We start from the raw sequence: 27,063 nt of genomic DNA on the forward strand, positions 1-27,063 counted from the left end.
GTTTTTGTTATCCAATTTCATTACTGGGACTCCAGGTTTCTGTTTCAAAGAGACTGTAATTGACAGGGATTTATATTGGATGTCACATTGTGATACCTATGCACATTTTGTATTTACTGGAAAAAATATCATTGTAGAAAGTTACAAATATATTTTTTACCCTGTAAAAGAGATGCTATGAAGGCAGTTGCTACACTGCTGGAACACAAAAGGATTGAATGTTCAAGCCGATATTTGCCCTCTGGAATCCAGCCTAATGTGGCTGCTGCCACTGCTGCTAGAAAGCCAACAACAGTTGCCTGGACCTAGGAGAGCAAAACAGTTCATTAATAACAGGACATGTCAGTAACTTAAAATAATTGTTATACATAAACCAAATGACAACACTCCCTGTCTCTCTTGTCTCATGGTTGGGAGATTTCAGAGGATGTGCACTCAGTCACTGCTGCAAGGGAGGGTTTGTATAGCTCAAATGTGATCTCCCCAGTAAAGAAGCAGAATTTAGGGAGTCGGAAGAATGTTCACTCTTCAACCAGAAAGACTTTAATAATGATTGAAAGCTTCATAGGTACTGAAAGTAACAAGAGAAAAAAAAAAGTGGGATTCTCAGGAACCTAAAAAGACATACAAAGAGCTATTCCTGAAAGTGGGCAGGAGACTACATCACAGAAACTTAGTGGAACGAGGATAATCAACAGGACACAGTAAAATAAATGTACAAAACATATCAAAAGGACATAATAGGTCATGCCAGTGATGGAATGGCACTATATGTTAAAGACAACATGGAATTAAATGAACCAAACTGTACCATAGAATCTCTATGGATAGTAATCCCATGCTCAAATAGTAAGAATATGGTAACAGCAATATACTACTGATCACCTGACCAAGATGGTGATAGTGATTGTGAAATGCTCAGGGAGACTGAAGAGTCTATAAAAATAAACTTAGTAATAATGGGGGATTTCAACTGTCCTCATACTGACTAGGCACATACTACCTCACAATGGGATGCAGAGACAAAGTTTCTAGACACCTTAAATGACAACTTCTTGGAGCAGCTAGTCCTGGAACCCACAAGAGGAGAGGTAATTTTTTATTTAATCCTAAATGGAGCACAGGATCTGGTTCAAGAGGTGAACCTATCTGGGCCCTTTGCTAATTAAATTTAACAACTTTATGGTGGGGAGAATACCACAGAAGCGCAACATGGTAGCATTAAGTCTGAAAAAGGTGAACTGTGCAAAAATGAGGAAGTTGATTAAACAGAATTTAAAAAGTTACAGTGCCAAAAATGTAATTCCTTCAATCTGCATGGGAACCTTTTCAAGTCACCATACAAAAGTCTCAACTATACCCCAAATTAAAAACATAGTAAGAGAACCATAAAGGTGCCACTGTGGCTAAACTAAAAGAAGCAATGAAAGGCAAAAGGATATCCTTTAAAAATGGAAATTAAATCCTAGTGAGGAAAACAGAAAGAAAAATAAATTCTGGCAAATGAAGTGTAATATTAGAATTAGGAAGGCTTTAAAAAAATTGATTTAATTTTTTTTTTTTGGATCTCTGTGCTGGAAAATGGTTGATGCTGTACTGTAAATGGCATATCTACAGATCTGAAGAAGTGGGTCTGCCCCACGAAAGCTCATCACCTACGGCGCTGCTACACTGGGGTCCTTTTTGAAAGGACCATGCACATTTCAAAATCCCCTTACTCTTCTCAGATGAGGGAATAAGGGGATTTCACAATGTGCGGGGTCCTTTTAAAAAGGACCCCAGTGTAGCCACGCTGAGCCGCACATGTTCAAAAGCGGTGCTTTCGAAGTGCCACGTCCAGAAGCGTGCTAATGCTAACGAGGCACTGAATATTCAATTCAGTACGTCATTAGTAATCTTTGAAATGGCCATTAGCATGCCTATTTCGAAGATTTGTACCAGTGTAGACACGGTCCTAATAAATTATTTTGTTAGTCTCTACAGTGCTACGTGACTGCTTATTTGTTTTGTTAGAATACAGACTCACATAGCTACTTCTCTGCTACTATTAAACAAACAAGTAAAAGGCTGGGTAATTGATATCCATTCTTAGCACCGTACATACTTAACTATAATGCATAAATATGAAGCAGTTATTCAAAATCTAATTTAAGAAACAGTTGTTTTGGATTTAATGGCAGTCATTTGCTCAAACGTTATAGTGACTTCAATACTGTTTATTGTCTAGTGGCCACTTCAATTACAGCAAGGTTGTGACATTCGTGAATTACATTATTCGTGAGCAGCTCGTCATCCCCTGCACTGTTGCCACTGCAAGGCACGTTAGCCTCCCATGCAGTGCTGCTGTTGCTGCCGTGTGGCATGGGGCACCAATGACCCTGCGTGGCGCCGTAGCTGCCCATGTGGTGCTTATGGAGCTGCCGCAAGATGCCATAGTCACCTGTGTGGTATGTTCAGATATTCACGAAATGCAACATTCACAAGGGTTTTCAGCATTGAACCCTCGCGAATGTTATGACTCTACTGTATTTGAATATTGTAACTTGTGAAAGTACAGTATAGAAAGCATGTGATAAATGAAGATTAAATGGACTTCACTGGCAATAGAACTATTTTTAATCATCCCTAGAAACAGTCTCTTAAAAAAATTGGATATAGTTTACAAGAAAGGATGGGAAAATTTACACTGATACTGTCTATACTCTACCTCTTACTGAAACAAACAACCAAGAAAGACACCCACCAATCTATTTGTGCAGCAAATCTGTATTACTATAGAAATTGTCTATGTAGTACCATAAGAAATTAGAACTTAAAGTGAAGTAAGTTAACTCTGAACTTACTGTTTGTATGCTTTGACTACTTATCCTTTTTGACTATTTTTCCTATTATTAGCATTAAAACTTGTGCTGGTCATTTTAAGAAAACAAGAAGAAGTCCTGTGGCACCTTGTAGACTAACAGATATTTTGGAGCGTAAGCAAAGACCTGCTTCGTCAGACATGTGAGTGCGGTGGCGGGGTTTCAGAGGAGGATTTAAAGAGCCGGGGTCTCAGTAAAGGGAAGAGCCAGAGCTGACAAGGTCTATTCAGTCAGGGTGGATGTGGCCCATTATAGGTAGTTAATGTGGAGTTGTGAACTTCAAGAGAGGAGAAATCAAGTCAGTTCATTGGGGGGGGTGATATGGCCCAGGGGCAGTTGCTAATGTGGAGGTATGAACACCAAGAGCAGAGAAACTGCTTTTGTAATGGGCCAACCACTCCCAATCTCTGTTCAATCCTTGGTTGATGGAGTCAGATTTGCAAATGAATTGCAGTTCTGAAATTTCTCTTTGCATTTTATTCTTGAAATGTTTTTGTTGTAGGACTGCTAGTTTTAAATCTGTTACTGAGTGTCCAGGGAGACTGAAGTGTTCTCCTACTGGTTTTTGTATGTTAACATTCCTGATGGCTGATTTATGTCCATTTATTCTTTTACATAGAGACTGTCCAGTTTGGCCAATGTAAATTGCAGTGGGGCATTGCTGGCACATGATGGCATATATTATATTAGTAAATGTGCAGGTGAAAGAACCCCTGATGGTGTGGTTGATGTTAGGTCCTGTGATGATATGCAAAGAGAAATTCAGAACTGCAATTCATTTGCAAATTTGACTCCATCACCCAAGGATTGAACAGAGATTGGGAGTGGTTGGCCCATTACAAAAGCTGTTTCTCTGCTCTTGCTGTTCACACCTTCACATTAGCAACTGACAATGGGCCATATCCCCCCAATGAACTGACTTGTTTTCTCCTCTCTTGATGTTCACAACTCCACATTAACTGTTGATAATGGGCCACATCCACCCTGACTGAATAGACCCTGTCAGCTCTGGCCCACCCCTTTACTGAGACCCCCCCTTTTAAATCCTCTTCTGAACCCCCATTCTCCCAACTCATGCATCTGACGAAGCAGGTCTTTGCCCACAAAAGCTTATGCTCCAAAAATATCCGTTAGTCTAAAAGGTGCCACAGGACTTCTTGTTGTTTTTGAACACACACACTAACTCGGCTACCTTTCTGATACATTTTAAGAAAGTTTGTTCTTGTGAGAGTTTACCAAAATGAGTTATTTGTACTTACCTGTTTCAAGGCCAGATTGCCAATTATTAGATTCCACTTCTCAATGGGTGAATCCATTTTCCCAACATTTACCTTTTAAAATGACAAAAATGAATTTTAGACATTTGGATTTAAATTAACGATACCATTTATTAACTTTAAAATTTAGTAGTAAAAGTCATTTATAATTCAGTTGTCATACTAGAAAAGAATTTCTGTCGTATCCATTCTTTAGATCAATAGAAATCCATAACATATCTGCATAGTTTCACTGAACACATCTAGTAAGGTAATGATCAGATACAAATGATATTTTACTTGAAAAGTTTTTCAAGAAGATTAGTGCTTAAATTCAATTATAGGCAAACCCTGGTTATACAACACTCTGTGTTATCTAACACCGCCTGAGGCAGTGTGAGATGAAATGGAATGTTTGATAATGGGGGGGCTGGATAATCTCCCACCAGCACCATGCAGCCAGCAACCCCACAGGGCCACCAGCAGCTCCCTACCTGGAGCTGGCCAGGGGAGATAGCACCAGGGCAGCCAGCACCCCGCCTGGCCCTCAAGGGCTCCAAGCTCTGGAGCCAGTGGCAGCTGCCTACCTGGGCAGCCAGCTCCAGGGAGTCAGCCGGGGCCAGCCAGAGCTCTCCACCCTGGGGCTGGTGGCAGCTCAGGCCCCAGGACCAGCCAGGGCTCTGCTCCCCGAGGGTGGCTGGGGCGGTTGCCTGCCTAGGGCAACTGGAGCTCCATGCCCTGGCCACAGGGACTCTCCTCCCCAGGGCCAGCTGGGGCTCCAGCCAGGGACCAGTGGGGTCTCAGCTCCCTGAGACCAGTAGGGCCTGCCTGCTCATGGTGCCGGCCCTAGGGAGTTGCTCTGCAACAGCCAGCATCCCACAGCCCACCCCAGGGTGCCAGCTACCATCATTTCAGAAGGGGCCCGGGCAGCACTCCCCCCACACCGCCCCAGCTTGCCCCTGCACAATCTCCCACCCCACACCCGTTTAGCCGACATTTTTGGGTATCCGACCTTCAGTCAGTTCCACTTATATCAGATAACTGGGGTTTTACTGTATTTTAAAAGAACTGAAACATAACTATATTTAAATAGTGGTGTGGCTGCTATTCAATTAGAATAGAAAATACAAAAACTATCCTACGCTGGTGGGATTTGATGAACAAAAGTCTTCCCAATTAAGAAATGTATTTCTCAGGCACTTTTTAGCCAATTGCATTTTGAATGCTACTTAATTTCCATGAAGACACCCAAATAAACAAACTATCAGATCAGTTACCAGAACTAATAAACCATGACAATGTTTAAGGGTCAAATCCATCTAAAATAGCCTAAGGGATTGCACTTGATTGGCCTTCCTCCTATGAACATTTATGCATGCAACTTCCTTTCTGAAGAACTACGTACAAATACACATCTGTGTGTGAACATTTACAAAATCAGGTTCTATTATGGAGAACACAATTTGGCCCTCCAGCTCTGGATTTACACCTATGCAATTACATTGCTGGAAGTGATTTTATAATCCATATCTGAGGCTGGAACTTGAGACTCTCCAATACATTTTAAATTAAAGTTAAAAACTAACAACCAACCTCCCCTCTCCTACACAGTCTCCCACGAAAACAGTGGGGAGAGTTGTACAATCATCGAATACTTTCTGAGAACATTTAATTTAAACACATGGGATGAAATATAATTTTCTAAGTAAATTAATTCAATTTCTGTTGTTTGGTTTCCCAGTTGAATATTTTTAAATTGAATGCTACTTCTGTTTCCTTTCTGTTTTGTTCTTACTGCTTGTGGTTCAATAAAAGGGTAGCAGGTCAGAGGGAACACCAAGCTAAACTCACTGAAAGTTAATTATAAGATACTTTATCACGAAATACAATATAAAGTAAATATATTAGCATTCAAAGAACACTCAATAAACTTAATAAATAATTCCATTGAGACTAGGGCTCTCAATTATATCTTACTGTCATTTTTAAGAAATACATCTGCTAAACCAGCTGTACCAGTACACTGTGCTGGAAAAACATTCTTAGTGTGGGAACAGTGTATACTAACAAAACTGCGTATTTTTTGGTATATTTTATTTCACTTGGAGGGTTTGTGGGGGTGAAATACACAACTGGCAAACCCTAGGGACTACTGCCAGCACACCTACATCAGTCACAAATCACACTTTATCCAAACCCCTAGCTGATAGTGCTATGCTGGCAAAAGACTTCACACGGTCTTCAACCAAACCTGTTTGAAATATGGGGAGGCTGCAATTACACACTCCCTGAGAAATGTACTTTTACAGTTTCTCATGTGAGTCAGTCTTGGACTTGTAAAATTCTAGTTGTCACCTCACTTCCAATCAGTATCTTATCAAGCCCATCAATACTGCAAAATAATGCCCTCTTCTCCAGAAAAAAGTTACATGTGTCTTGTTTGCTTTATCATTTATAGCCATCTCCAGGTCATGAGATTGATCTAGTTAGCATGGATACTGCCAAGTGATGAAGTGGAGGTGAAATCTAATCAGATTTTAGGGAGGACTTGAAATAATACACTGAAAAAAAAAAGACTCCTGTTTCAACCTATTTGGGGTTGGTGTGTGTGTTTTCAAATTATCAGCGGGGCACCCTTTCACTACATCTGGAGCCCAACATTCCACATATAAACCAAAGAAAGTATTAGCAGACTAAGGTACATATGCACAGTAAAAAAACCACAGTGGAGAGGCTCAGAGCCCATCTCAACTGACTCAGGCTTGTGCTGTAGGGCTAAAACTAGCAGTGCAGATGTTCAGGCATGGACCGAAGCCAGACTGTGAAACCTTGGCCCAAATAATATTTTTAGCCCCAGAGTGTAAGCCCCGCCTGCTTGAGCCACCTGACATGGGATCTTAGACTCACCACTGCAGGGTTGGGCTTTTGGGGTTTTGTTGTTGGGGGAGGGACGGGATTGCTGAATAACCATAACTTAAACCACCCCCCTCTGATTTCAAATGGAATTTTTGAGTTCTCAGCACTTCTCTGAATCAGTCTCCTAAATGACTATACTCTCTGCCAACCAGATCTTGGACTGGACCAGTATGCAAAAGTGCAAGATTCTGTTATCTTTCTGAAACTCCTATCTTGTTCTCCAGAATCTTAGCTTTCATTTTTTTAATAATGTATGTCTCCAGCTGTTATGATTACAAAGAAAGCTTCTAAAATATACACTGGGTATAACCAATGCAGTGACGTCCTGGTGAGTTTACAGACAGCCTACAAAAAATTGCTCTTTGAGGCATGAACTGTCCCATACATCTCAGTGAGGTGGTAATTCAGATACCCAATGATATTTCAAATATTGACACTGTTTACCATTTTATTCTTCATATAAAGTGAGAGGATCATGTATTTGCACAATTTACTTTGAGTGATGTCTCATTTGTTAACTCAAATCAGTGGTGCTTAGACTATACCAACACATTTTCATCTCCTCCCCCATAAATGAGAACCAATTGGCATACTCATACCCGATCAACAGGGAACCAATATCAATGATCCCAGTACAGCACAGAGCAACAATGATCACATCTGGACCACTGTTCAAGCTAATGTGAGCAATGTCTCATTTTCATGACTCACATGGTAGAGATTATTTTGTAAATGGAGTTTGGAAGGGTATCACCATTTTTCCCTCACTAATTCAACTCTTGCTATGGTGACTTCCTACAACAGGTAGATAAACCAAGCCAGCTTCTATTCCAGAAATTAATTTTGTCTATATGTTGCAAGACACATGAGAAGAAGAAGAAAAAAAAGATTACTTACTGCAGTTGACAGTCTGGATGCCAAGGTCATTTCCAAATTACCTTTGAGGCCAAGTAGTGCAGGAACCAAGATAAAAACTTCTGTAATATTTCTGAATACTTCCCAATGCTATTTAAAATACAGGTAAAGAAAAATCACCTAGCTGAAAAAGATCTATGACATTGTTTTAAGGGTAGCATAGTATTTGATCTCAACAGATTTCAAAACAGCTAGAGATAAGTTTACAAAAGTCCCATTTTCAAAATGACTAAGGTTCACTGAAAGCCAACAGCCATTTGGAAATCTTTTTCTAGATCTGTACTTGAGATAAGAAATCTCTGCTAAAACCTAGGAAGAGTGTTGGCAGTTCAGGTGATGATATGCTTCACTCTGAATGAGTATAGAACCATCTTTCTTTTAAGGTCCTGGAGATACTCCACTGCTGTCTTTTAGATGAGACAAATCTGGTTTTCTCACCATATCTTGTCATTAAAGCATGCCTCACACTGCATCACCTAGCATTAGGGGAGTAATAACGTATCTTGGACAAATAGTAATTTAGTTAATTAAATTTTGCCTCCCTACATTTAGAACAGACGAATGGCTGTGAGAGGTCAGACCAAAGGTCCATATAGCCCACTATCCTGTCTTCCAGCAGCGGCCGATGCTAGATACCCAAGAGGGAGAGAACAGAACAGGTAGTCGTTGTGTGATCCCTCTCTTGTAATCTATTTCCAGCCTCTGAAAAACAGAAGCTAGGGACAGCATTTCTACCTATCCTGGCTAATAGCCATTAATGGTCCTAACCTCCATGAATGTATTTAGTTCTTTTTTGAACCCTGTTAAAGTCCTGGTCTTCTGTGTGAAGAAAAACTTCCTCTTGTTAGTTTTAAACCTGCTACCGCTTAATTTCATTTGATGACCCCATAGTTCTTATGTTATGGGAACAAAAATAACTTTTTCTTATTCACTTTTTCCATACCTTTCATGATTTCATAGACCTCTATCACATCTCCTCTTAGTCTCCTCTTTTCTAAGCTGAAAACTCCCAGGCTGGGTCTAGACTGCAGGGAACTGTCGAGACAGGCTTTCCCACAGGGACATCCTTTCTGCCTGAAGGCATGAGGTATACAGGGATGTTGGCAGAACGCATCTGCTTTTACAAAATGCTAATGAATGTGTCCTACTCAAAACTTTAACATTTATAATTCTGACTTCAACAGGGGATGCACATTCATGTCTGAAGTTACTCCACAGTTCTAAAAGCAACAGTCTTATCTGACCATCGCCTGTTTAGTTTTTCACCATTTGGTTGCCACCATATACTCTACACATTGCTAACTGAATAATACATTATTATGATTAAATATTTGTCTCAGGAAGCAAGAAAAGGTATGTATTTTTATCAGACAGAAGCTGTGTCTACACGTGCACTCTACTTCGAAGTAGCGGCACTAACTTCGAAATAGCGCCCGTCGTGGCTACAAGCGTCGGGCGCTATTTCGAAGTTAACTTCGACGTTAGGCAGCGAGACGTCGAAGTCGCTAACCTCATGAGGGGATCGGAATAGCGCCCTACTTCGACGTTCAACGTCGAAGTAGGGACTGTGTAGACGATCCGCGTCCCGCAACGTCGAAATTGCTGGGTCCTCCATGGCGGCCATCAGCTGGGGGGTTGAGAGATGCTCTCTCTCCAGCCCCTGCGGGGCTCTATGGTCACCGTGGGCAGCAGCCCTTAGCCCAGGGCTTCTGGCTGCTGCTGCGGCAGCTGGGGATCCATGCTGCAGGCACAGGGTCTGCAACCAGTTGTCAGCTCTGTGTATCTTGTGTTGTTTAGTGCAACTGTGTCTGGGAGGGGCCCTTTAAGGGAGCGGCTTGCTGTTGAGTCCGCCCTGTGACCCTGTCTGCAGCTGTGCCTGGCACCCTTATTTCGATGTGTGCTACTTTGGCGTGTAGACGTTCCCTCGCAGCACCTATATCGATGTGGTGCCGCGCAACGTCGAAGTTGAACATCGACGTTGCTGGCCCTGGAGGACATGTAGACGTTATTCATCGAAATAGCTTATTTCGATGTTGCTACATCGAAATAAGCTATTTCGATGTTGGCTTCACGTGTAGACGTAGCCAGAGAGATACAGTTGCTTCCCTGAACTTTTAGGTCAACAAACATTTTGTGGGTAGAAGAAGATGAACAACTGCAAGAGCACTGAATATGCAATGAACCCCTGAAAGCTAAGGCTGCTGGTAATAACAAATAAAAAGCCATTTAATAAGAAAGGCAGTTGAACAAATAACATTATTTACTTGTGTTTTTTCTCAGCAAAACAGAGCCAGTGTGAGCATGAGCGAAAAAAAATCAAAACAATCTATAAAAACCTCATTATGTTCCTGAATTAATACAGCTGGCATTGATGCATTGTCCTCATTTTTTTGAACTAAAAGGTTGAGCTGAGCTAGTCACAATGTTCTTTCTGCACTGCTTCATTGTTCTTTGAGTTCATTTTCACATGTTTGCTGCATACATGTTAACGGGGGTTCTAACAGTATGTCATTTCCAGTTGTATTGTATATATACAGAATTAGTTTTCAATGACACTGCTGGTGAGACAAAGTTATGATTGGAAACTAATATGAGATTTATTAGATTTCTATTTAAAGTGATGGCAAATTAAATCTTGGCATACAACTCAGAGGGGAAGGATAGCTCAGTGGTTTGAGCATTATCTGGCTGAACCCAGGTTGTGAGCTCAACCCTTGCGGGGGCCATTTAGCATCCTAGGGCAAATAGATTTAAAAAAAAAATTTGCCAGGGATGGTGATAGGTCCCTTCCAGCTCTATGAAACATGTGTATCTCCGTATACAGTAGGGTCTCAACATTTGTGAGGGTTCTGTGCTCAGAATCCTCACAAATGTTTATTTTTGTGAATGTGGGTTGGGGGGAGGGAAAACGCCTCAGAGCCCCAGGAAGCAGCAGCACAGGTGCTCCAGGAAAGCAGTGGCTACCGGTGCTCCCCACCCAAACCCCCGGGGAAGCAGCGGCTGCCGGTGCTCCTGGTCCCGGAGCCCTGGGGAACCGAGACCATTCATGAATTTGGTACTCGCAAATGGTGAGACTCTACTGTACTACAATAATAGTTTAAAAGAATGTTATCAATCTGAAATCTAGCCAATTGTTTTTTAATGAGTTAAAGGTAGTACCAGGTACTATGCTGGACCTTGAGTATCATTGTCAATTTTTAAATCCTATGTTCTTATTTTTTTAAATTTTTTAAATAAAAATTCTCTCCCCATTTGCTGTGTAAAAAGACACACAGAGTGAGAGAAACACTGAACCTAACTGGAAAGGGCTGTCAAATATATACACAACTTGAAAAAATCCTCTAATCTCTTTCAATTATAATAATCTAAGGTATGGCTCATACCAGTTAAGTGTAACATTCAGACAGAAGCATAAATAGTCAGTTAATGTTATCCTTTTTAAGTCACTTAGATTCCACTCTGTCAGAGATTAGAGCTGTTTGCATAATTCTTTTGGAAAAATGAGTATTCTTTTGCCATGTCTACACAAGGGAGTTGTACTAATTTAACTAAATTTGCTTTTAAATCAATATATTTAAACCAACTCATATACTTATTTGTGCTAAAACAACATAAATCATTACACAGAGGGCTTTGTATCAATTTAAATTGATTTAAAAAAACAATTTTAAAATTGAGCTGAGGCTACTTTTAGGTTTTGACAATCCTAAGACTACATATGAGCATGGAATTGCACACATGCTTAAATCTAGTAATTGAGAGAAAGCCGTGCTAGTCTACATACTATTAAAACAAAAAAGCAGTCCAGCAGCACTTTAAAGACTAACAAAATAATTTATTAGGTGATGAGCTTTCGTGGGACAGACCCACTTCTTCAGACCATAGCCATGCCAGAACAGACTCAATATTTAAGGCACAGGGAACCAAAAATAGTAATAGGATTATATTACTATTAATAGGATTACTATTTTTGTAATTACTAATAGTAATTAATAGGATTACTATTTTTGGTTCTCTGTGCCTTAAATATTGAGTCTGTTCTGGTATGGCTATGGTCTGAAGAAGTAGGTCTGTCCCAGGAAGGCTCATCACCTAATAAATTATTTTGTGAGTCTTTAAAGTGCTACTGAACTGCTTTTTTGTTTTGACAGTATATAGACTAGCACAACTTTCTATTACTAGATTTAAGCATGTGTGCAATTCCATGCCCATATGTAGTCTTAGCACTGTCAAAACCTAAAAGTAGCCTCAGTTTAATTTTAAAATCAATTACTATTTTTGGTTCTCTGTACCTTAAATATTGAGTCTGTTCTGGTATGGCTATGGTCTGAAGAAGTAGGTCTGTCCCACAAAAGCTCATCACCTAATAAATTATTTTATTAGTCTTTAAAGTGCTACTGGACTGCTTTTTTGTTTTGATGCTTAAATCTTTGTATGATCAGTGGTTTAATCTCAAAGTAGGCTTTGTAGAAATCTGAGTTTAAAGGAAATTTAATACTTGTTTTTCCATTTAAATTTTGCTTCGAAAAATGTGTTTTCTGTCATAATTTTAAGTACTTAAAAAACCTATTTGACTGAATTTAAACTATGCAGTATTTTGTAGTAACACAACATAAGAAAACAATAGTATTTGCATTCCAGCTTTGGTTTCCTTTTACTATCATTTTCCTTTCGTTTGACAGTCATTTTCTTTAGTCCGATTACTTCCTGATTAAACTTTTGAGTCCGAGCTCTATTTGCTCTCATTTTCAAGACCCTGAATAACCCTTTTGTTTGTCATTATGTGCACTTTCTGGATTTTCAAATAATACTTAGTTTCAAACACAAATAGACCTATTTTTCCTTAAAGGTAAGGAATTCAGTTGATTTACATCTGTTAAAACAGATTTCTGGGAACTCTAATTGACAGAGAAAGAAAAGTGGTTAAGTTCTTATTTACACAGAATTTCTGAAACTCTGCACTAAGCAACTGGACAGAAAATTAAAATAAAAGAGCCATCAATGATGGTGGAGAATGCAAGTAACTGAGCTAGTCCTTTTTTAGGTTTTAGCTTTCAGTGAATTTAACACTGCATAAACAGCTGTGAATCACAGGACTATAATTCCACTGAAGTGCTTGCTCTTGGTGTGAAAAACTAAGGTTCAGTCTTACAATCATCATCTATTTCAGTAATCATCAATTACAAGAATATGTTAGATTAAGAGCCTAAAGCTATGTGGAAATTCAGTTTTCAAAACTGACAGTGTATTTTATCCTTGTCTGAATACCTTTGGGACTCTTTTCAAAACAGTAGGGTCTAGTCCTGGTGGACGTTGACATAATTCCTTTACAGGACACAGTGCTAGGATCACAGTCCTGTAATCTTGGGCCCTGTCTACACGTATTAAAGTTAGTGTGCAGTTTTGCTAGAGGCACACATAAGATTAACAGATTACATAAACTTCATACACTCAGCTCCCTATACCATAAATACTTGAAAGGAGCCCAAAATGATTCCACATATACTTTTATACATTTTGGCTATGTCCACACTAGCCCCCTCCTTTTCGAAGGGGCATGGTAATAAGGGAGTTCCGAAGACGCTAATAGGTGCTGCCATGAATACGCAGTGCCTCATTAGCATAATGGCAGGTGCACGTGATTCAAAAGTGCAGCTTTCAGAATGCAGGGACTTTTCAAAAGGACCCCCGGACTTCGAAAGCTCTTTCTTCCTAAAATTTTTCGAAAGGCCCCCAGCTACATGGGCAACATGCGTTCAGAAAGCAGCACTTTCAAATCGCTTGTGGCTGCCATTATGCTAATAAGGCACTGCATATTCCTGGCAGTGCCTCATTAGCATATTCTGAACTCCCTCGTTATCACGCCCCTTTTGAAAGGAAGGGGCTAATGTAGACGTAACTTTTATTAAATGAATACATGATATAAATCCTCACAGACCGTATGTCACAAATTTGCACAAATTGTCACATATAAGCTGTGTCTACACGTGCACGCTACTTCGAAGTAGCAGCACTAACTTCGACATAGCACCCGTCGCAGCTACACGCGTCAGGCGCTATTTCGAAGTTAACTTCGACGTTAGGCGGCGAGACGTCGAAGTCGCTAACCTCATGAGGGGATCGGAATAGCGCCCTACTTCGACGTTCAACGTCGAAGTAGGGACCGTGTAGACGATCCGCGTCCCGCAACATCGAAATTGCCGGGTCCTCCATGGTGGCCATCAGCTGGGGGGTTGAGAGATGCTCTCTCTCCAGCCCCTGCGGGGCTCTATGGTCACCGTGGGCAGCAGCCCTTAGCCCAGGGTTTCTGGCTGCTGCTGCAGCAGCTGGGGATCCATGCTGCATGCACAGGGTCTGCAACCAGTTGTCGGCTCTGTGTATCTTGTGTTGTTTAGTGCAACTGTGTCTGGGAGGGGCCCTTTAAGGGAGCGGCTTGCTGTTGAGTCCGCCCTGTGACCCTGTCTGCAGCTGTGCCTGGCACCCTTATTTCGATGTGTGCTACTTTGGCGTGTAGACGTACCCTCGCAGCGCCTATTTCGATGTGGTGCCGCGCAACGTCGAAGTTGAACATCGACGTTGCCAGCCCTGGAGGATGTGTAGACGTTATTCATCGAAATAGCCTATTTCGATGTTGCTACATCGAAATAAGCTATTTCGATGTTGGCTTCACGTGTAGACGTAGCCATATTGATGAAGACCACCCAAGAAAACAAGGTAAAGTGAAAATGTCTACTCAGCTTTACTATAAGGCATACATGCAGACCCTCTAGAATACTGAGCATTCAAACAACTGAATGAGAACTTCCACTCAGCCACATGGGCATCCATGTGTCAGTACCAACAGAATTTTGAACCAATGCCCATGCGGACAATGAGGACCCAAGGACCCTAAGGGCAGAACAGGAGGTCTGAACCCCAAATATTAAGAAACTGAAATCTACAATATTATTGTGTATATCTCAAGTACGGTCTTTTTTGAATGTTCTGAACTTGGTGGTCATTATATGTATGCACTCTGTGCTTATGAGTTTATGTATATTAAAAATCTGCTCATAAACCATGCTGCAAAATTCAAACTCACCCTGACTTCTACCCCATCTTGGAGGGGCTCCAGCCTGAGACAACCCCCAACCTTCAGAACTATCCCTCCCTTCTGGATGACTTCTGCTTGAAGCCTTCTTTTAAAAAGAGGGATTTCCTCCCCCTTTTTTCCCGCCCCACTCCTCTCTTCTGGCATGGTGACTCAGGGTTACAGTGATTATATTTCCCAAAAGGAAAATGGAACAATGTATGCAGCTGACCCAAGCCACTTGCCTGAGCCCTGCCCCCTCAGCACATGGGACTGGCCTGTTCCCAACTTGCTCTTGCCTCCTGCACATGGGGCTGGCCAATGCTCTGTCTCCCTCTCTTTCCCAAGCCTGGGGTTGACCCAAGTTGCTTGCCTGAGCCCTGCCCCCCACACATGCAGGATTCTCATCCAAACCCAATATGCTCCCAGCATTTTATAACAAAAAACATGCAAAGTGAATACTAACCTGCACAATATCCAAAACCATGCCAGCAGAAACTGTTCCAAATCCTGCTAATAAAAATGGCACCAATATCTGTAATGCCATAATACTACTTGATTCTTTCTGCTGCTTTCTGCTCCTTTCCACAGTAACATCTTCATCAGCATCACTAGACAAGTTGTCATCCTGCAATATTGCATCTGTTTCTGAAGTGTCCATTCCATCACAATAATTATAACTGGCAAAGTCATCGTACTTTGGACTACAGTTAGATGGATTGTGTCCATTACTACCATGAAAAACTGGTTCTGAGAAGTGGTGGTACTCCATGTGTTGATCTGATCTAACATTAAAACTGTGCCCTGTATGTTGTAATCCATCTTCCCAGACACCATTCACCTTTTTGTGTCGCTCTTCCTGCTTTTTGTGGTAAACAATTGGAACCATATTCAACAACAGGTTCAGAAATTTGTCAGACTGAATGGTATTTAGATTTATAGTCCAGTTTACAAAATTTTCTCCATCATAAGTTCTACCATTACCATTTGTTTTGGCAGTGGTAGATCTTCCTTTACAATTAGTCATACTGTTACAAAAATATTACTGGAAAGTTCTGTTCTTTAAACTTCAGCTAAGGAACACCGCATATGAGTCAACAATAGCTGCGCAATTAATGATGTTTAAATCAAAGTAAATCAAAATGGTCATTCTGTTATGTAGAAAATGTTCTTTTCCTGGATCTCACATCTTGAGTAATTCCACAACTGAGTTTGGACCTGGAAGAAAATATGTACAGTATATCAACACTTTGACTCTGTGTGTGTGTATTTTATAATTGTTAGAACAAATAGAAAAAGATATATTGTAGCCTACATCATCATATGACTAGTGTATTATCTATGGAAGTATGCTATGACATGAAGGACTTAATGAAGTCACTGTTAACCAAGCAAACAGGTTCAGATAGGCATAATTAAATGTTTGTAAGCTTACTAAGTGTATGCTACATATTTTCATAATGTTAGATGTACAGAATAAACGTTACAAGATCTTTTTAAAGCAAGTTGCAGACTTTTGCTCTGTCAATATAACTAAGTATATGCCAGAAACAAAAACTGGATCTAAAAACAGCAATAATTTCAGTTCTGGTTTGCAGCCTAACAAATGGATATGCAAGCAAATGTTGCCATTTTCAAAAGCAACATAAGCCATTCTTTAGAATATATTATGGTCAGAAAAATAACTATAAATGTTACCAGTGTTATCCATCAACCAAACTACAGCTACATCCTGATGTTAGAATAATTATTACTAATGATCAATAGCTTTGGGTATCATTACAATGGAAAGTCACTTCTGCAATCAAAGAAGGAACTTAATTTTCTGATTAAAAAAGCTCCAGTAAGCGTACTTCACCATGCAATTTATAAAAAATTAAGAGAATCCTTAACAATCTTATTTTATCTCCCCTTCCCCTTACTGAAAGCATGAGGAACAGGGTAAAGTAAAAAGAAACTGATGCCTCATGCCTCTTTTCCTCCATATTTCTCTTCATCGGAAAGAGATGTAAAAAGGAGGTAGCATATTTTAGAGTTCTATCTCCTTCCCATTACAAGCTCTACTACCAACTGATCTACTGACTTCTTGCCTAATCTAGATATATCACTTAGGCCAAAGTTTTGTGTAACTTGAAACACTCAGAGCATAGTGTCAGAGCTGCTCAGCACCTACACTGCTCTCTAACTAAAACTGAGGTCAGACACTTTTGAAAGTTTCGACCAGCTGATGGAGGGATGGGACTTCAGTTCAGCATGGTGAACAACACTGCCACATTGTCAAGATGTGCCCATCAATTGTCCCTGGTCTTATATTTCATTCATAAGCACTTGGAACAGGGAATGTATTTTTGTTCTCTATTTCTGCAACAGCTAGCTTAGTGGGTCCTGGTCCATAATTACCTACATGCTCTAGCAGGAACAATAATATGCTTGCTAATATACTCTGCTTTTTTGTCACATTTTTCTGGGCACTATAACTGGTTTCTGTGGGTAATATTTGCAACCACAGGATTATTACTACTGTAGCACCTAGGTAATCATGGATTAATGGCCCTATTATGTCAGGTGGTGTAAAAATACAAAAAATACAGTCCCTTCTCTAAAGAGCTTATAATCTAGGTATAAGATAAGAGACAACCAATGAATACAAAAACAAGACTATAAGAAAACAATGACATAGTATGATAAGCTGCTGTTTCAACACACTGGCATCCCACTACTATTTTCACATTTTCTCTAGGCATGATGACAATTGAGTTTTAAAGAAGAATCTGAAGGAGAATAATGAGCTTTTTCTTTTAGATGTTTTTGGGGAGCAACAACCAACTGTGAGGGGCAGCCTGGGTGATATGGGGTAGAATGGAAGAGGCCCACTGGTGCAAGTGGACGGATTAGAGGAAAACAAACATAAATCTTCTCCACCTGTGACAAGGTAAGAGAAAGAGACAGTTGTAGGAAATGAAGGCAAGCCAAATGGAAGAGAAAAAACATGTTGCATTTTATCCATTTTTGTTGGCAGAAATTGGTGAGATTCTGAACAGAGAAAGAATAGAGGCAGAAAGAGAAAAGGGTTTGAGGGGTGAGTCAAAAGTGGCAAGAAAGCAGTGGGCATTGCAAGTGTGGGATTCAATTAAGTTGGATAAGCATCACTGTTTAGCAAGAAAGATAGTGGAACTGAAGGAGGATGAGTTTGTAGTAGAAGAAGTTAACGTGGTTACATTATTTCTATCAGACACGTTTTGTAGTGCAAATGCAAGCATGGAGGACGTGGACACTACATGTGATTCTAGGGGCTGGCAGGGTGGACCTTGAAATATGAGAGAGAGAGAGAGAGACAGAGACAGAGACAGAGAGACAAACAAGTCAAGGGTGGACACTGAAGTATGGAAAGAATCAACAACCGTATCAGTCCCAGAAAGGAAAAAGACAGCTGAGCACAAATAAAAAGTCATCAGCTCTGATGGACTGTAAGTTACAGAATAGACAAATAACAGGTTTCAGGGTATACCAATGATGAGTGATGATTAAAGAAAGCAAGTGATGGTTGGAGAGGGAGTGCTCATCAATAGAAACAGTGAGAGAGCAACAATGCCCAATCCATATTTCACCTTTGTCCTCCTCCTCAAAGGAAATGTGTATAACATCTTCACAAGTGAAGCCTGGAAACTTAAATTATTTAATTTTGTAGAGTAGTAAAACCAAAGACTTAACAGAGACTGGTATTATGAATCATTACAACAATTTGCAATATACCTTACTGTCTTCTAACCCTTAAGTGTCCACTAATTATAGATGGTTTCCTATAGCATGTGTGATCCCTTATGCTTAATGCCAGGTGTCTGGATCTGACTGGAACATCCTATAAAAAAGGGTTGACTGCAATAACCAGGCTTCACTACCAGGTGGCAGAAAAAGCAGCAGCCTCAGTTGGAGCAACGTGGAGGAGATGCTCTCTGCTCATCTGCTGATGTCTGAGAAAGCAGTGTCTGATATCTGGAGGCTACTCCAAGAGGTAGGTGCTACCACCTGTTGGAGGAGGGGGTACTATTTGCTCTCCCCCTTTTATCCACCATGCCCTGATTGCCCTCACCCTAGCCCCTCACTACAGGGACTGACCTCTCCCCACTTTGGCCCCTTGCTTCAGAGACATGCCACCTCCATGTTGCAGTGTGCCTCAACCCCTTCCTTGCAGCAAGTCAGTCCAAGGTAAGGGGAGGGTAAAGGGGATGGCATGAAGAGAGAGTGATGGAGGGAGTGCAGATGCAAACAGAAGCAGGGCCTCAGAGGAAGGGAGAGGTGGGTCAGGGGACAGGGCAAGGTTGTTTAGTTTTCAGCAATTAGAAAGTAAACAACCCTACATATGCTTAAAAATTTATTTCACTTTGTATTCAACACAGAAATAAGGAGGAGTTCCCTACTGCTTGCAAGCTTTCCTTTTCACCAACAGAAGTTAATCCAATAAAAGATATTATCTCACCTGCCTTGTCACTCCCCTATCCTGGAACATAGCGAGCTATAACAATATTGCATACAGTCCTACAGTCATTTCCATGACTAAAGACCAATGTCATAAAAATTGTTTGATTTCATTAGGAGAGTAAAGCTAAGTTATAGCAACTATAATATTAAACAGTGACAGTGATATGTCCACAGTTCATACACTAAGCAGTGCAACAATCCTAAATGACTAGAAGAATTGTAAATTACTGCATGTTCTGACCTATCCATTGTGATTTTTACTGTTAGAGCATATTGGGCTAAATCAATAGGGCTCTTGGAAAGCACACAGGCAGATGAAAATTACTTTATATAAGACACACACAAGCACACTCTGGACAAACACTTGAAGGCTGTCATAGGACAATGGAAGAGCAACTGACCCTGAGGAAACAGGCTCAACTTTGCAGTGAGTTTACCAACCCAGTTTTGGACTGGTGTACTCAAAGAATCTGCAAATTGAGAAGAAAGAAATCTGCTTAACTTTCAAAAGGCACATTCCCTCAAGGGTGAGGCAGGGTGACAGTTAAGGGAAACAAACTGACCGCAAAGGCTCAGAGGTCTGAGATGAGTGGGAAAGCAAGGCCAGCTCACGGCATCTATGAAGATGGCATGACACTAGGTAAACAGATTTAGTTGTTTTAAAATTTCTTGTAATTTATTCCTACTCTTCATATTAAAAATAATTTGGTTTAAAATGGATAGTAGAGGAGAGGGGATGATGGGTGCGGGGAAGGCCTGCATGAGAGAGATGGGTGGCGGATGCAGCTATGTGGGTCTATGGCAGTGGATATGAAAATGGGTGGTGGACGGATGGAGGCAGGTGGCCATAGACGGGTGGTGGATGGGGAAAGGGGGGCTGTGGAGCTGGAGGAATGGTGGATGAAGGAAGGGGGCTGCATGGGCCAGACAGGCAATGGATGGGGCAGGAAGATGGGCAGCAGAAGTGGATGGGGCAGGGGGATGGAGATGGGAAGAGGCAGCTGGTGAGGAGGCTGGGTGGGTAGAGTGGATGGGGCAGGAGCCCTGAGGGGAAGTGAATGGGTTGGAGGCCTGTGTATGGGTGAAGGAGCCATGTGGGGGAGTAAGGCAGCAGAGGTGGATGGTGAGGAGGACAGTGGATGGAGCAGGGGGTGGCAGTGGGCAAGAGGCAGATGGTGAGGAGGTTGCAGGGGGTGACTAGATTGGCCAGGGGGTGGCGATGGGCAGCAGAGGCGGATGGTGAAGAGGTGGGGGGGGGAGTGGATGGGGCGGGGGGGCGGCGATGGGCAGCAGAGGCAGATGATGAGGAGGTGGTGGGGGGAGTGGATGGGGCAGCGGGCGGCGATGGGCAGCAGAGGCAGATGATGAGGAGGTGGTGGGGGGAGTGGATGGGGCAGGGGGCGGCGATGGGCAGCAGAGGCGGATGGTGAGGAGGTGGGGGGGGAGTGGATGGGGCAGGGGGCGGCGATGGGCAGCAGAGGCGGATGGTGAGGAGGTGGGGGGGGGAGTGGATGGGGCAGGGGGCGGCGATGGGCAGCAGAGGCGGATGGTGAGGAGGTGGGGGGGGGGAGTGGATGGGGCAGGGGGCGGCGATGGGCAGCAGAGGCGGATGGTGAGGAGGTGGGGGGGGGAGTGGATGGGGCGGGGCCCCGACGGGAAGTGAATGGGCCGGAGGCCCGTGGATGGGTGAAGGGGCCGTGGGGGGTGCGGATGCGGCAGGGGATAGACGGGCAGCGGACGTGGCGGCGGGGGGGAGAACCGCAGGGGGAAGACGGGGTCAGGGCGCTGCGCTGTTCTTCTCATTCACTTATGTAGAAACTTTCCCTCGCGGAGCATCCCCCGGGACCCCGTCCCGGCAGCGCCTCCCTCCGCCGGCGGGTCCCGGCCACGCCCTGCCTGTGCTCGGCTCCTGCCCCTCACAGTCTCGCCCGCTTACCTGAGCGATGGCGACGCCCGCAGCCCCTCGCCATGGCCGCTCGCCGCTCGCTCTTCGCAGCCCTGACAGCTCCCGGGCAGGGTGAGCGGCGCCCGCAGCCACTGCGCAGGCGCGGAGCCGGCAGGGCGGGGAGGAGCAGCCCCTTGCTGATGATGTGGCCCGTGATGTGAGCGCGCGCGAGCGAGCCCCCGTCGGTCCTCCCCGGGCGCGAGGCTCGCGGGGCACCCCAGCCGCACCGCCTGGGCGCGAGGCGCTGCTGCCAACCGTCAGCCGGCGCTCCGGGGGCGCGAGGGGAGCCGTGCCGGGCGCCGCGCGCCTTGAGGCCAGGCCAGGGGAGCGCTCGGCAGTGGCGCCCAATGGCTCCCTCCCGTCGGGCGTGCGGGGCCCTTTGCTGGCGCACAGCCGGACTGAGTGGGGCCCCGAAGGACTGATGCCCCCAGCCCTAAGGAGGGGCAAGGCGGCTGTGCTGTGCTGTGCTACTCCCTTCACCCCGACAAACGGGGGCGGGGGAAGGCCAGGCTGCAATGAACCCCTGCACCCCCCGTCCCCTCCCCCCGCGCACACACGCTCATGTGGGGGGTAGAGTGGGGCTCGGGAGAGCTTCCCCATGGGGTTGGGCTGTACAGGACGGACAATGATTCCCACCCCGACCCTAGGGGAAGGAATAGAGGAGGGCTAAGCGGGCACTTCAGCTCGCCCACCCAGAGAGAGACCGAATGGGAAAGGGGAGGTTCAGCGCGATGGTAGTTTCCTTCCCCAGTCCCCTGAAGAGCGGCAAAGGGAAAGCTACAAGGGCAGAGAAAGTCATTCCGTCCCCCCCTCACCGCCCCGTGACAATTGACTTGATTTAAAGCCGTGTGTGCTGCCCCTGAGAAAAACATTAATAGTGTTCTGGGTAGCTGGCCTTTTACAAAACAGTTTTCATTTGTTGCAGCCATAGCCCTCCCTCCGCATCTCAGTGAAAGTTGCCAAGTGAATCCTGAAAATGATTGAAACCAGCCCAGTCCAGCAGTCACAGGTAATTACCATCTAGTTTGCAATTCAATACTGTATTAAATAAAAAATCCCCCCCAAAAGCCCCTGGTTTGAATTACCTACATTTGAGGAAGAATCATTTCAAATCCCAGCAGTTGTGTTCAGTTCTTCATCTGTTTCAAACAGATAAACTGAGTCCCATGCTTTTTGTTTTGTGCAGATCTAATGAGCGAGTTTGTGAGGAAATGTTTGCTCTGAAGAAACATCAAAGATGAACTTGCTAAATCTTGGTTGGCAGTTCAGCTTGCCAATAACATGCCGGTTTCTTCCTGTTTTCACATTGCCAGTACTCATTTCACAAGTGCTGGCTTTTTGTTGATTAAAAGTGTGGGTGGTTCTCTCTGTTTTGTGCAACCACACGATAGATTCATAATATATAAACATCAAAAAGAATGGAGAGCAGATTAAACATTAAGGCAGTGTCTACACTACAAAATAACTTTGATGTAGAGCATCTACACACAAAAAGCACCCTTCCTAACTTGCAAATAGGCTCCCCCCTACTTCAAGTAAAACATCTAGGCAACATATACACTGGCACAAATGTTCGAAATGGCCATTCAAATGGCCATTTTGAGATTAGTAATGAGGGGCTCAGATGGATATTCAAGGCCTCATTAGCATGCCACCAGCTGTGGCTCTTCAAAATTGCTGTGTTTCGCTCTGGCGCAGCTCTTCCAGATGGGGGTCCTTTTGGAATAAGGAATTGCAAAGTTAATGGGGTCCTTTCAAAAAGGACCCTGTCTGGAAGAGCTGTGGCTGGCGGCATGCTAATGAGGTGCCGAATATGCATTTCAGCACCTCAGTACTAATCTTTGTGCTAGTGTAGACACAGCCCTAGACGCAATAGCCCCCTACTTCGAAGTAAGGGGCCAGGATGATATGAGGCAGGGAGGGGTCACCTGGCTGACACGCCCTTCTGGGCTCCCAGCCAGCCAACCTCTTAAAGGGCCCCACCCAACACCCCCAACCAGCCCATGCTCAGGGCTGCCAGGCTGCACACAGCACAGCACGCCCTTCGCACACAGATGAGCCACTGTGGGGTCTGTCATGGATCCCAGCAGCTCCCCACGGGGGATCTCCTACAGATCATGGCTGGCCTGCTGGCAGTGTGCTGCTAGTGACTGTCACACAGCAGCAGCACAGAGCCAGCTGCTTAGCCCTCACCCTGCTGCTCCTCTGCCAGGGGGAGTGGCTGCACCCTATCTCGGTGATCCGGTGATGCTGGAGCTGTCCTACAAGCACCAGCCATGTTCTGGGGGATTGGGACAATTACCGGTGGCTGCAAAACCTCTGGATGACCTAGCAGACAGTCGAGGAGCTGTGCCACTGGCTTGCCCCAGCCCTCCAGCACTGAGACACCAGGATGCAGGCCACAGTCCCCCAGCACAAGAGGGTAGCCATTGCCCTCTGGAAACCTGCCACCCCAGATAGCCCCAGCTTCATTGGACATCAGTTCAGGGTGTGCAAGGCCACCATTGGGGAACTCCTGATAGAGGTAAGCCAAGACACGGACATGTATCCCCCATGGGGGGACAGCCAGCAAGGGGTGGCCCTGCACAGTGCTGGGGGGAAGCCCTACAGGGGGCTGTGGGCGGCCCTGCATGGGACTGAGGACCTTCGAGCCCCACACTCATCGACCATGCCTCTTGTACCCCATGCAGATCATCTGGGCAGTCAAGACCCCGCTCCTCTGCCAAGTAGTCACCATTGAAGACCTGGACATCGCTCCAGCCAGCTTCACAGACCTGGAGTTTCGCCCCCCGTTATGGTGCACTGGACAACATGCACATTTTGATCCATGCCCTGGAACATAGCACCTGGGCTGTCATAGAAAGAAAGGGTTAGCACTCTGTTGTCCTCTGGGCCCTCATGGACATTAACAGTCTGCTCATGGACATATACATGGGATGGTCTGGTAATGCCCATGATGTCCAGGTGCTCAGGAACTCCTGTCTCAGCCACTGAATGCAGGAGCAGACCCACTTCCCCACCACGCAGCTCACGGTGGGAGACTCACCATGCCCCCCTGCGTCATGGCCGATGCCATGCACCCCTTGCACCTGTGGCTCGTGATGCCTTACACCTGACACACCAACCAGTCTCAGGATTGGTTCAACATTCTGAACCATGCTGGGGAGTGCCCTGTAGGGGGCGTTCAGGCAGCTGAAGGGGTGGTTTTAGAGGCCTCCTCTTGAGGCTGCAGGTCAGCATCCTGAATGTGCTGGCGGTGATCGTGGCCGTTTGCACACTCCAGAATATCAGGAGCCTTTTGTCCAGGCCTTGGCTGCCAAGACTGCCACCAGCTATGAGCAACTGCCTAATGTCCCAAGCCGTGAGGCAGAAAGGGATGGGGTGTGGGTCAGGGCGGCCTTGCAGGAGGCCTTCAGCCAGGGCCCACAATAACTCTCCCCACTGCACACCCACCACCACCACCACGCACCCCTTCCCCCACCACACAAGTGGGACATGAGGTTAGGGGTGCATGCACATGGATGTTCTTTGTGCAAAATAAACTTTTAGGCATATGAACATGTAATTGTGGGAAACTATTTACATCAGGGACCTATGTGCAACAGGAATCCTGGGGTAGCATTGGGATGGGGGACTGAACTGGGAGATGCTGCTGGGATGGGGGTGCTCATTCATCCACCAGGGTGGTGAGCCGGGAGCTGTGACAGGCACAGGAGCCCCTGCCATCCTGTGTCCGGGGACCCCTGTGAGGCAGGGATGGGGCTGGAACCACAGGGGGGTAAGTATGTGGAAGGGGTGCGACAATGTTGGGGTCAGTGGGGGGGATGCTGGGGCAGGAGGGTTCAGATTGCCCTCCATCATGCTGGCCACCAGCTACTCCACCAGTGCCAGGTGGGTGGCAGGTTGCAGGGCCTGGAATTTGGCGCCTTCAGTGTGGGCTGCGGGGGGGGCCACTGAAGGGGCTGCTGGGGGGCAGCAGGGCAGGCTGGTGAGGCAGGAGGTTGGGTGGGGTGAGCGGTGACAGCCTGAGTAAGGATTTGCAGGCAGTCGGCCACCCGCAATCAAACCTCCTGCTCCCTTGCCATCCAGTCCCGCTCCACAGCTGTCAGCTTGTACAGGGTAACCTGTATGTGTGGCCGCCTCCTCCTCCCCCCTATGATGGTGGTGTCTGGGCTGGCAGTGACTCCAGTGGGAGGTAGCCCGAGGTGGGGTGCCGGTCTCCTGGACCTTGCTGCCTGAGGGCTGGTCGCAGTCGGCCCTGGGTCGGCTCCCAGATGGCAGGCCTGTGGGGACAAAAGGGGACAGGGGGACAGCCCATCAGTCGTGCATCCTGACCCTGTGGCTCCAAGCTCCCACTCTTCCCCCATTGCCTGGTGGTCTGGGAACCCCATGGGATGCGGGGTGCAGGAGCATCTCCACACGGTGTGGCCGGAGCTGGATTTGCTGCGCCCCCTACACCCTTCAAGGGCCAATGCCCTGCGGAGCTAGGCAGGGCTGTGAGCAATGTGCATCGGCCAGGAATGTGACCCCCTGCCGACCGTGCCGGGGGCAGACTTCCCCTCCCTGGGTCCTGGAGCATTCTGAACACCTGGTGCCTACCTGTGGCTACCTCCACACACTCTGAGGAAGCCCAGTTGGAGGGGTCCTGGCTTGACGGCTTGGAAGGGAGAGCAATGATGTGGGTCCCAATGCTGGAGCCCTCATCACTGCACCCCAGCTCTGTCCCCTAGTCCCTCGGGTGGGGTGGGGTGTCTCCCAAGGGTCCCAGCTCAGCAGCTGCCACCTCCAGCTCCTCCTCTGGTTTTGATGGTGGTGTAGTGGTGTCTACCACATACTCAGGGGACTGGACCTCCTTGGGCCCCAGGAGCCAGTGGAGCTACTCATAATGGGGGCAAAGGGTGGGCCATGCCCCTGGGCAGCTGTAGGTGTCCCTTGCCTGGCAGTACAGCTGCTGGAGCTCCTTGACCTAAATCTGGGTGCCTTCCCCAGTCCAGACAGGGATCCCCTGGCAGGTGAGCCCCCTTGCCAGGTGCTCATAAGCATCGGCTGGGTGGTGCCATAGCCCCGTCTGCAGCAGGACCTCCTTGTTTCCCCCCAGGGTGAGGAGGTCTTGCACTTTCACATAACTCCATGAAGGGCCCCTCTCGGGATGCCACTTTGCTGGCTGCTGAGATCCCTTAGGGGACTTGCTGGTGGGCTCTGGGAGCTCAGGGCACTCAGGGGCATGGGAGAGGGATGCCATGGCCAGCTGGGGTGGAGGTGGCAACTGAGGCTTCAAGAGGGGGCAGTGCAGCAGGGGACTACTGGTCCCCCTGCTTGTGGTATGCTCTCACTTCTTGCTTGGGGTTGCCAGGGAGCTGGTTCCTGTCAGGTGGCTGGCAGGGACCATAGAGCCTTGCCTGGGCTAGCCAGACTGTGTCTGTCCTCCAGGAAGGTCCGCCTCCTTGGCCGACTCCTTACTTCGAAGTAAAGAGTGCAGAGTGTATACACATGTAACCCTTTTGTTAACGCCAGATGCCTGCCAGAAGGGCCGGGTTCAACTCTTGTGGGGTTTTCCTATCAAGGATACAACCAACCGGCTCGAGCCCCCACCCAGTGGCCTGGGACAATTTCACCCCCGTG

General features: G+C 45.5%; 1 protein-coding gene and 1 long non-coding RNA gene across 2 annotated transcripts in view; one reads left to right on the forward strand and one right to left on the reverse strand.

The window, feature by feature from the left end:
- SLC41A2 (solute carrier family 41 member 2) overlaps positions 1-21,519 on the reverse strand; it is a 91,835-nt gene extending 70,316 nt beyond the window's left edge. Inside the window, exons 1-5 of the mRNA XM_075007793.1 lie at positions 21,433-21,519; positions 15,484-16,235; positions 7,931-8,038; positions 4,121-4,192; positions 161-305 (exon numbers count right to left, since the gene is read on the reverse strand). Of these exons, the coding sequence (XP_074863894.1) occupies positions 161-305; positions 4,121-4,192; positions 7,931-8,038; positions 15,484-16,044 (886 nt within the window). The 5' untranslated portion in view covers positions 16,045-16,235; positions 21,433-21,519. The remainder of the gene's footprint in view (positions 1-160; positions 306-4,120; positions 4,193-7,930; positions 8,039-15,483; positions 16,236-21,432) is intronic.
- On the forward strand, positions 21,514-24,989 carry LOC142020161 (uncharacterized). Its single transcript, XR_012647295.1, has 3 exons — positions 21,514-21,598; positions 22,367-22,450; positions 24,132-24,989. It is a non-coding gene; the product is annotated as an uncharacterized LOC142020161 (long non-coding RNA).
- The last annotated feature ends 2,074 nt before the right edge of the window (positions 24,990-27,063 follow it).

This window comes from Carettochelys insculpta, chromosome 1 (genome assembly GCF_033958435.1).
Source record: "Carettochelys insculpta isolate YL-2023 chromosome 1, ASM3395843v1, whole genome shotgun sequence".
Lineage (NCBI taxonomy): Eukaryota > Metazoa > Chordata > Testudines > Carettochelyidae > Carettochelys > Carettochelys insculpta.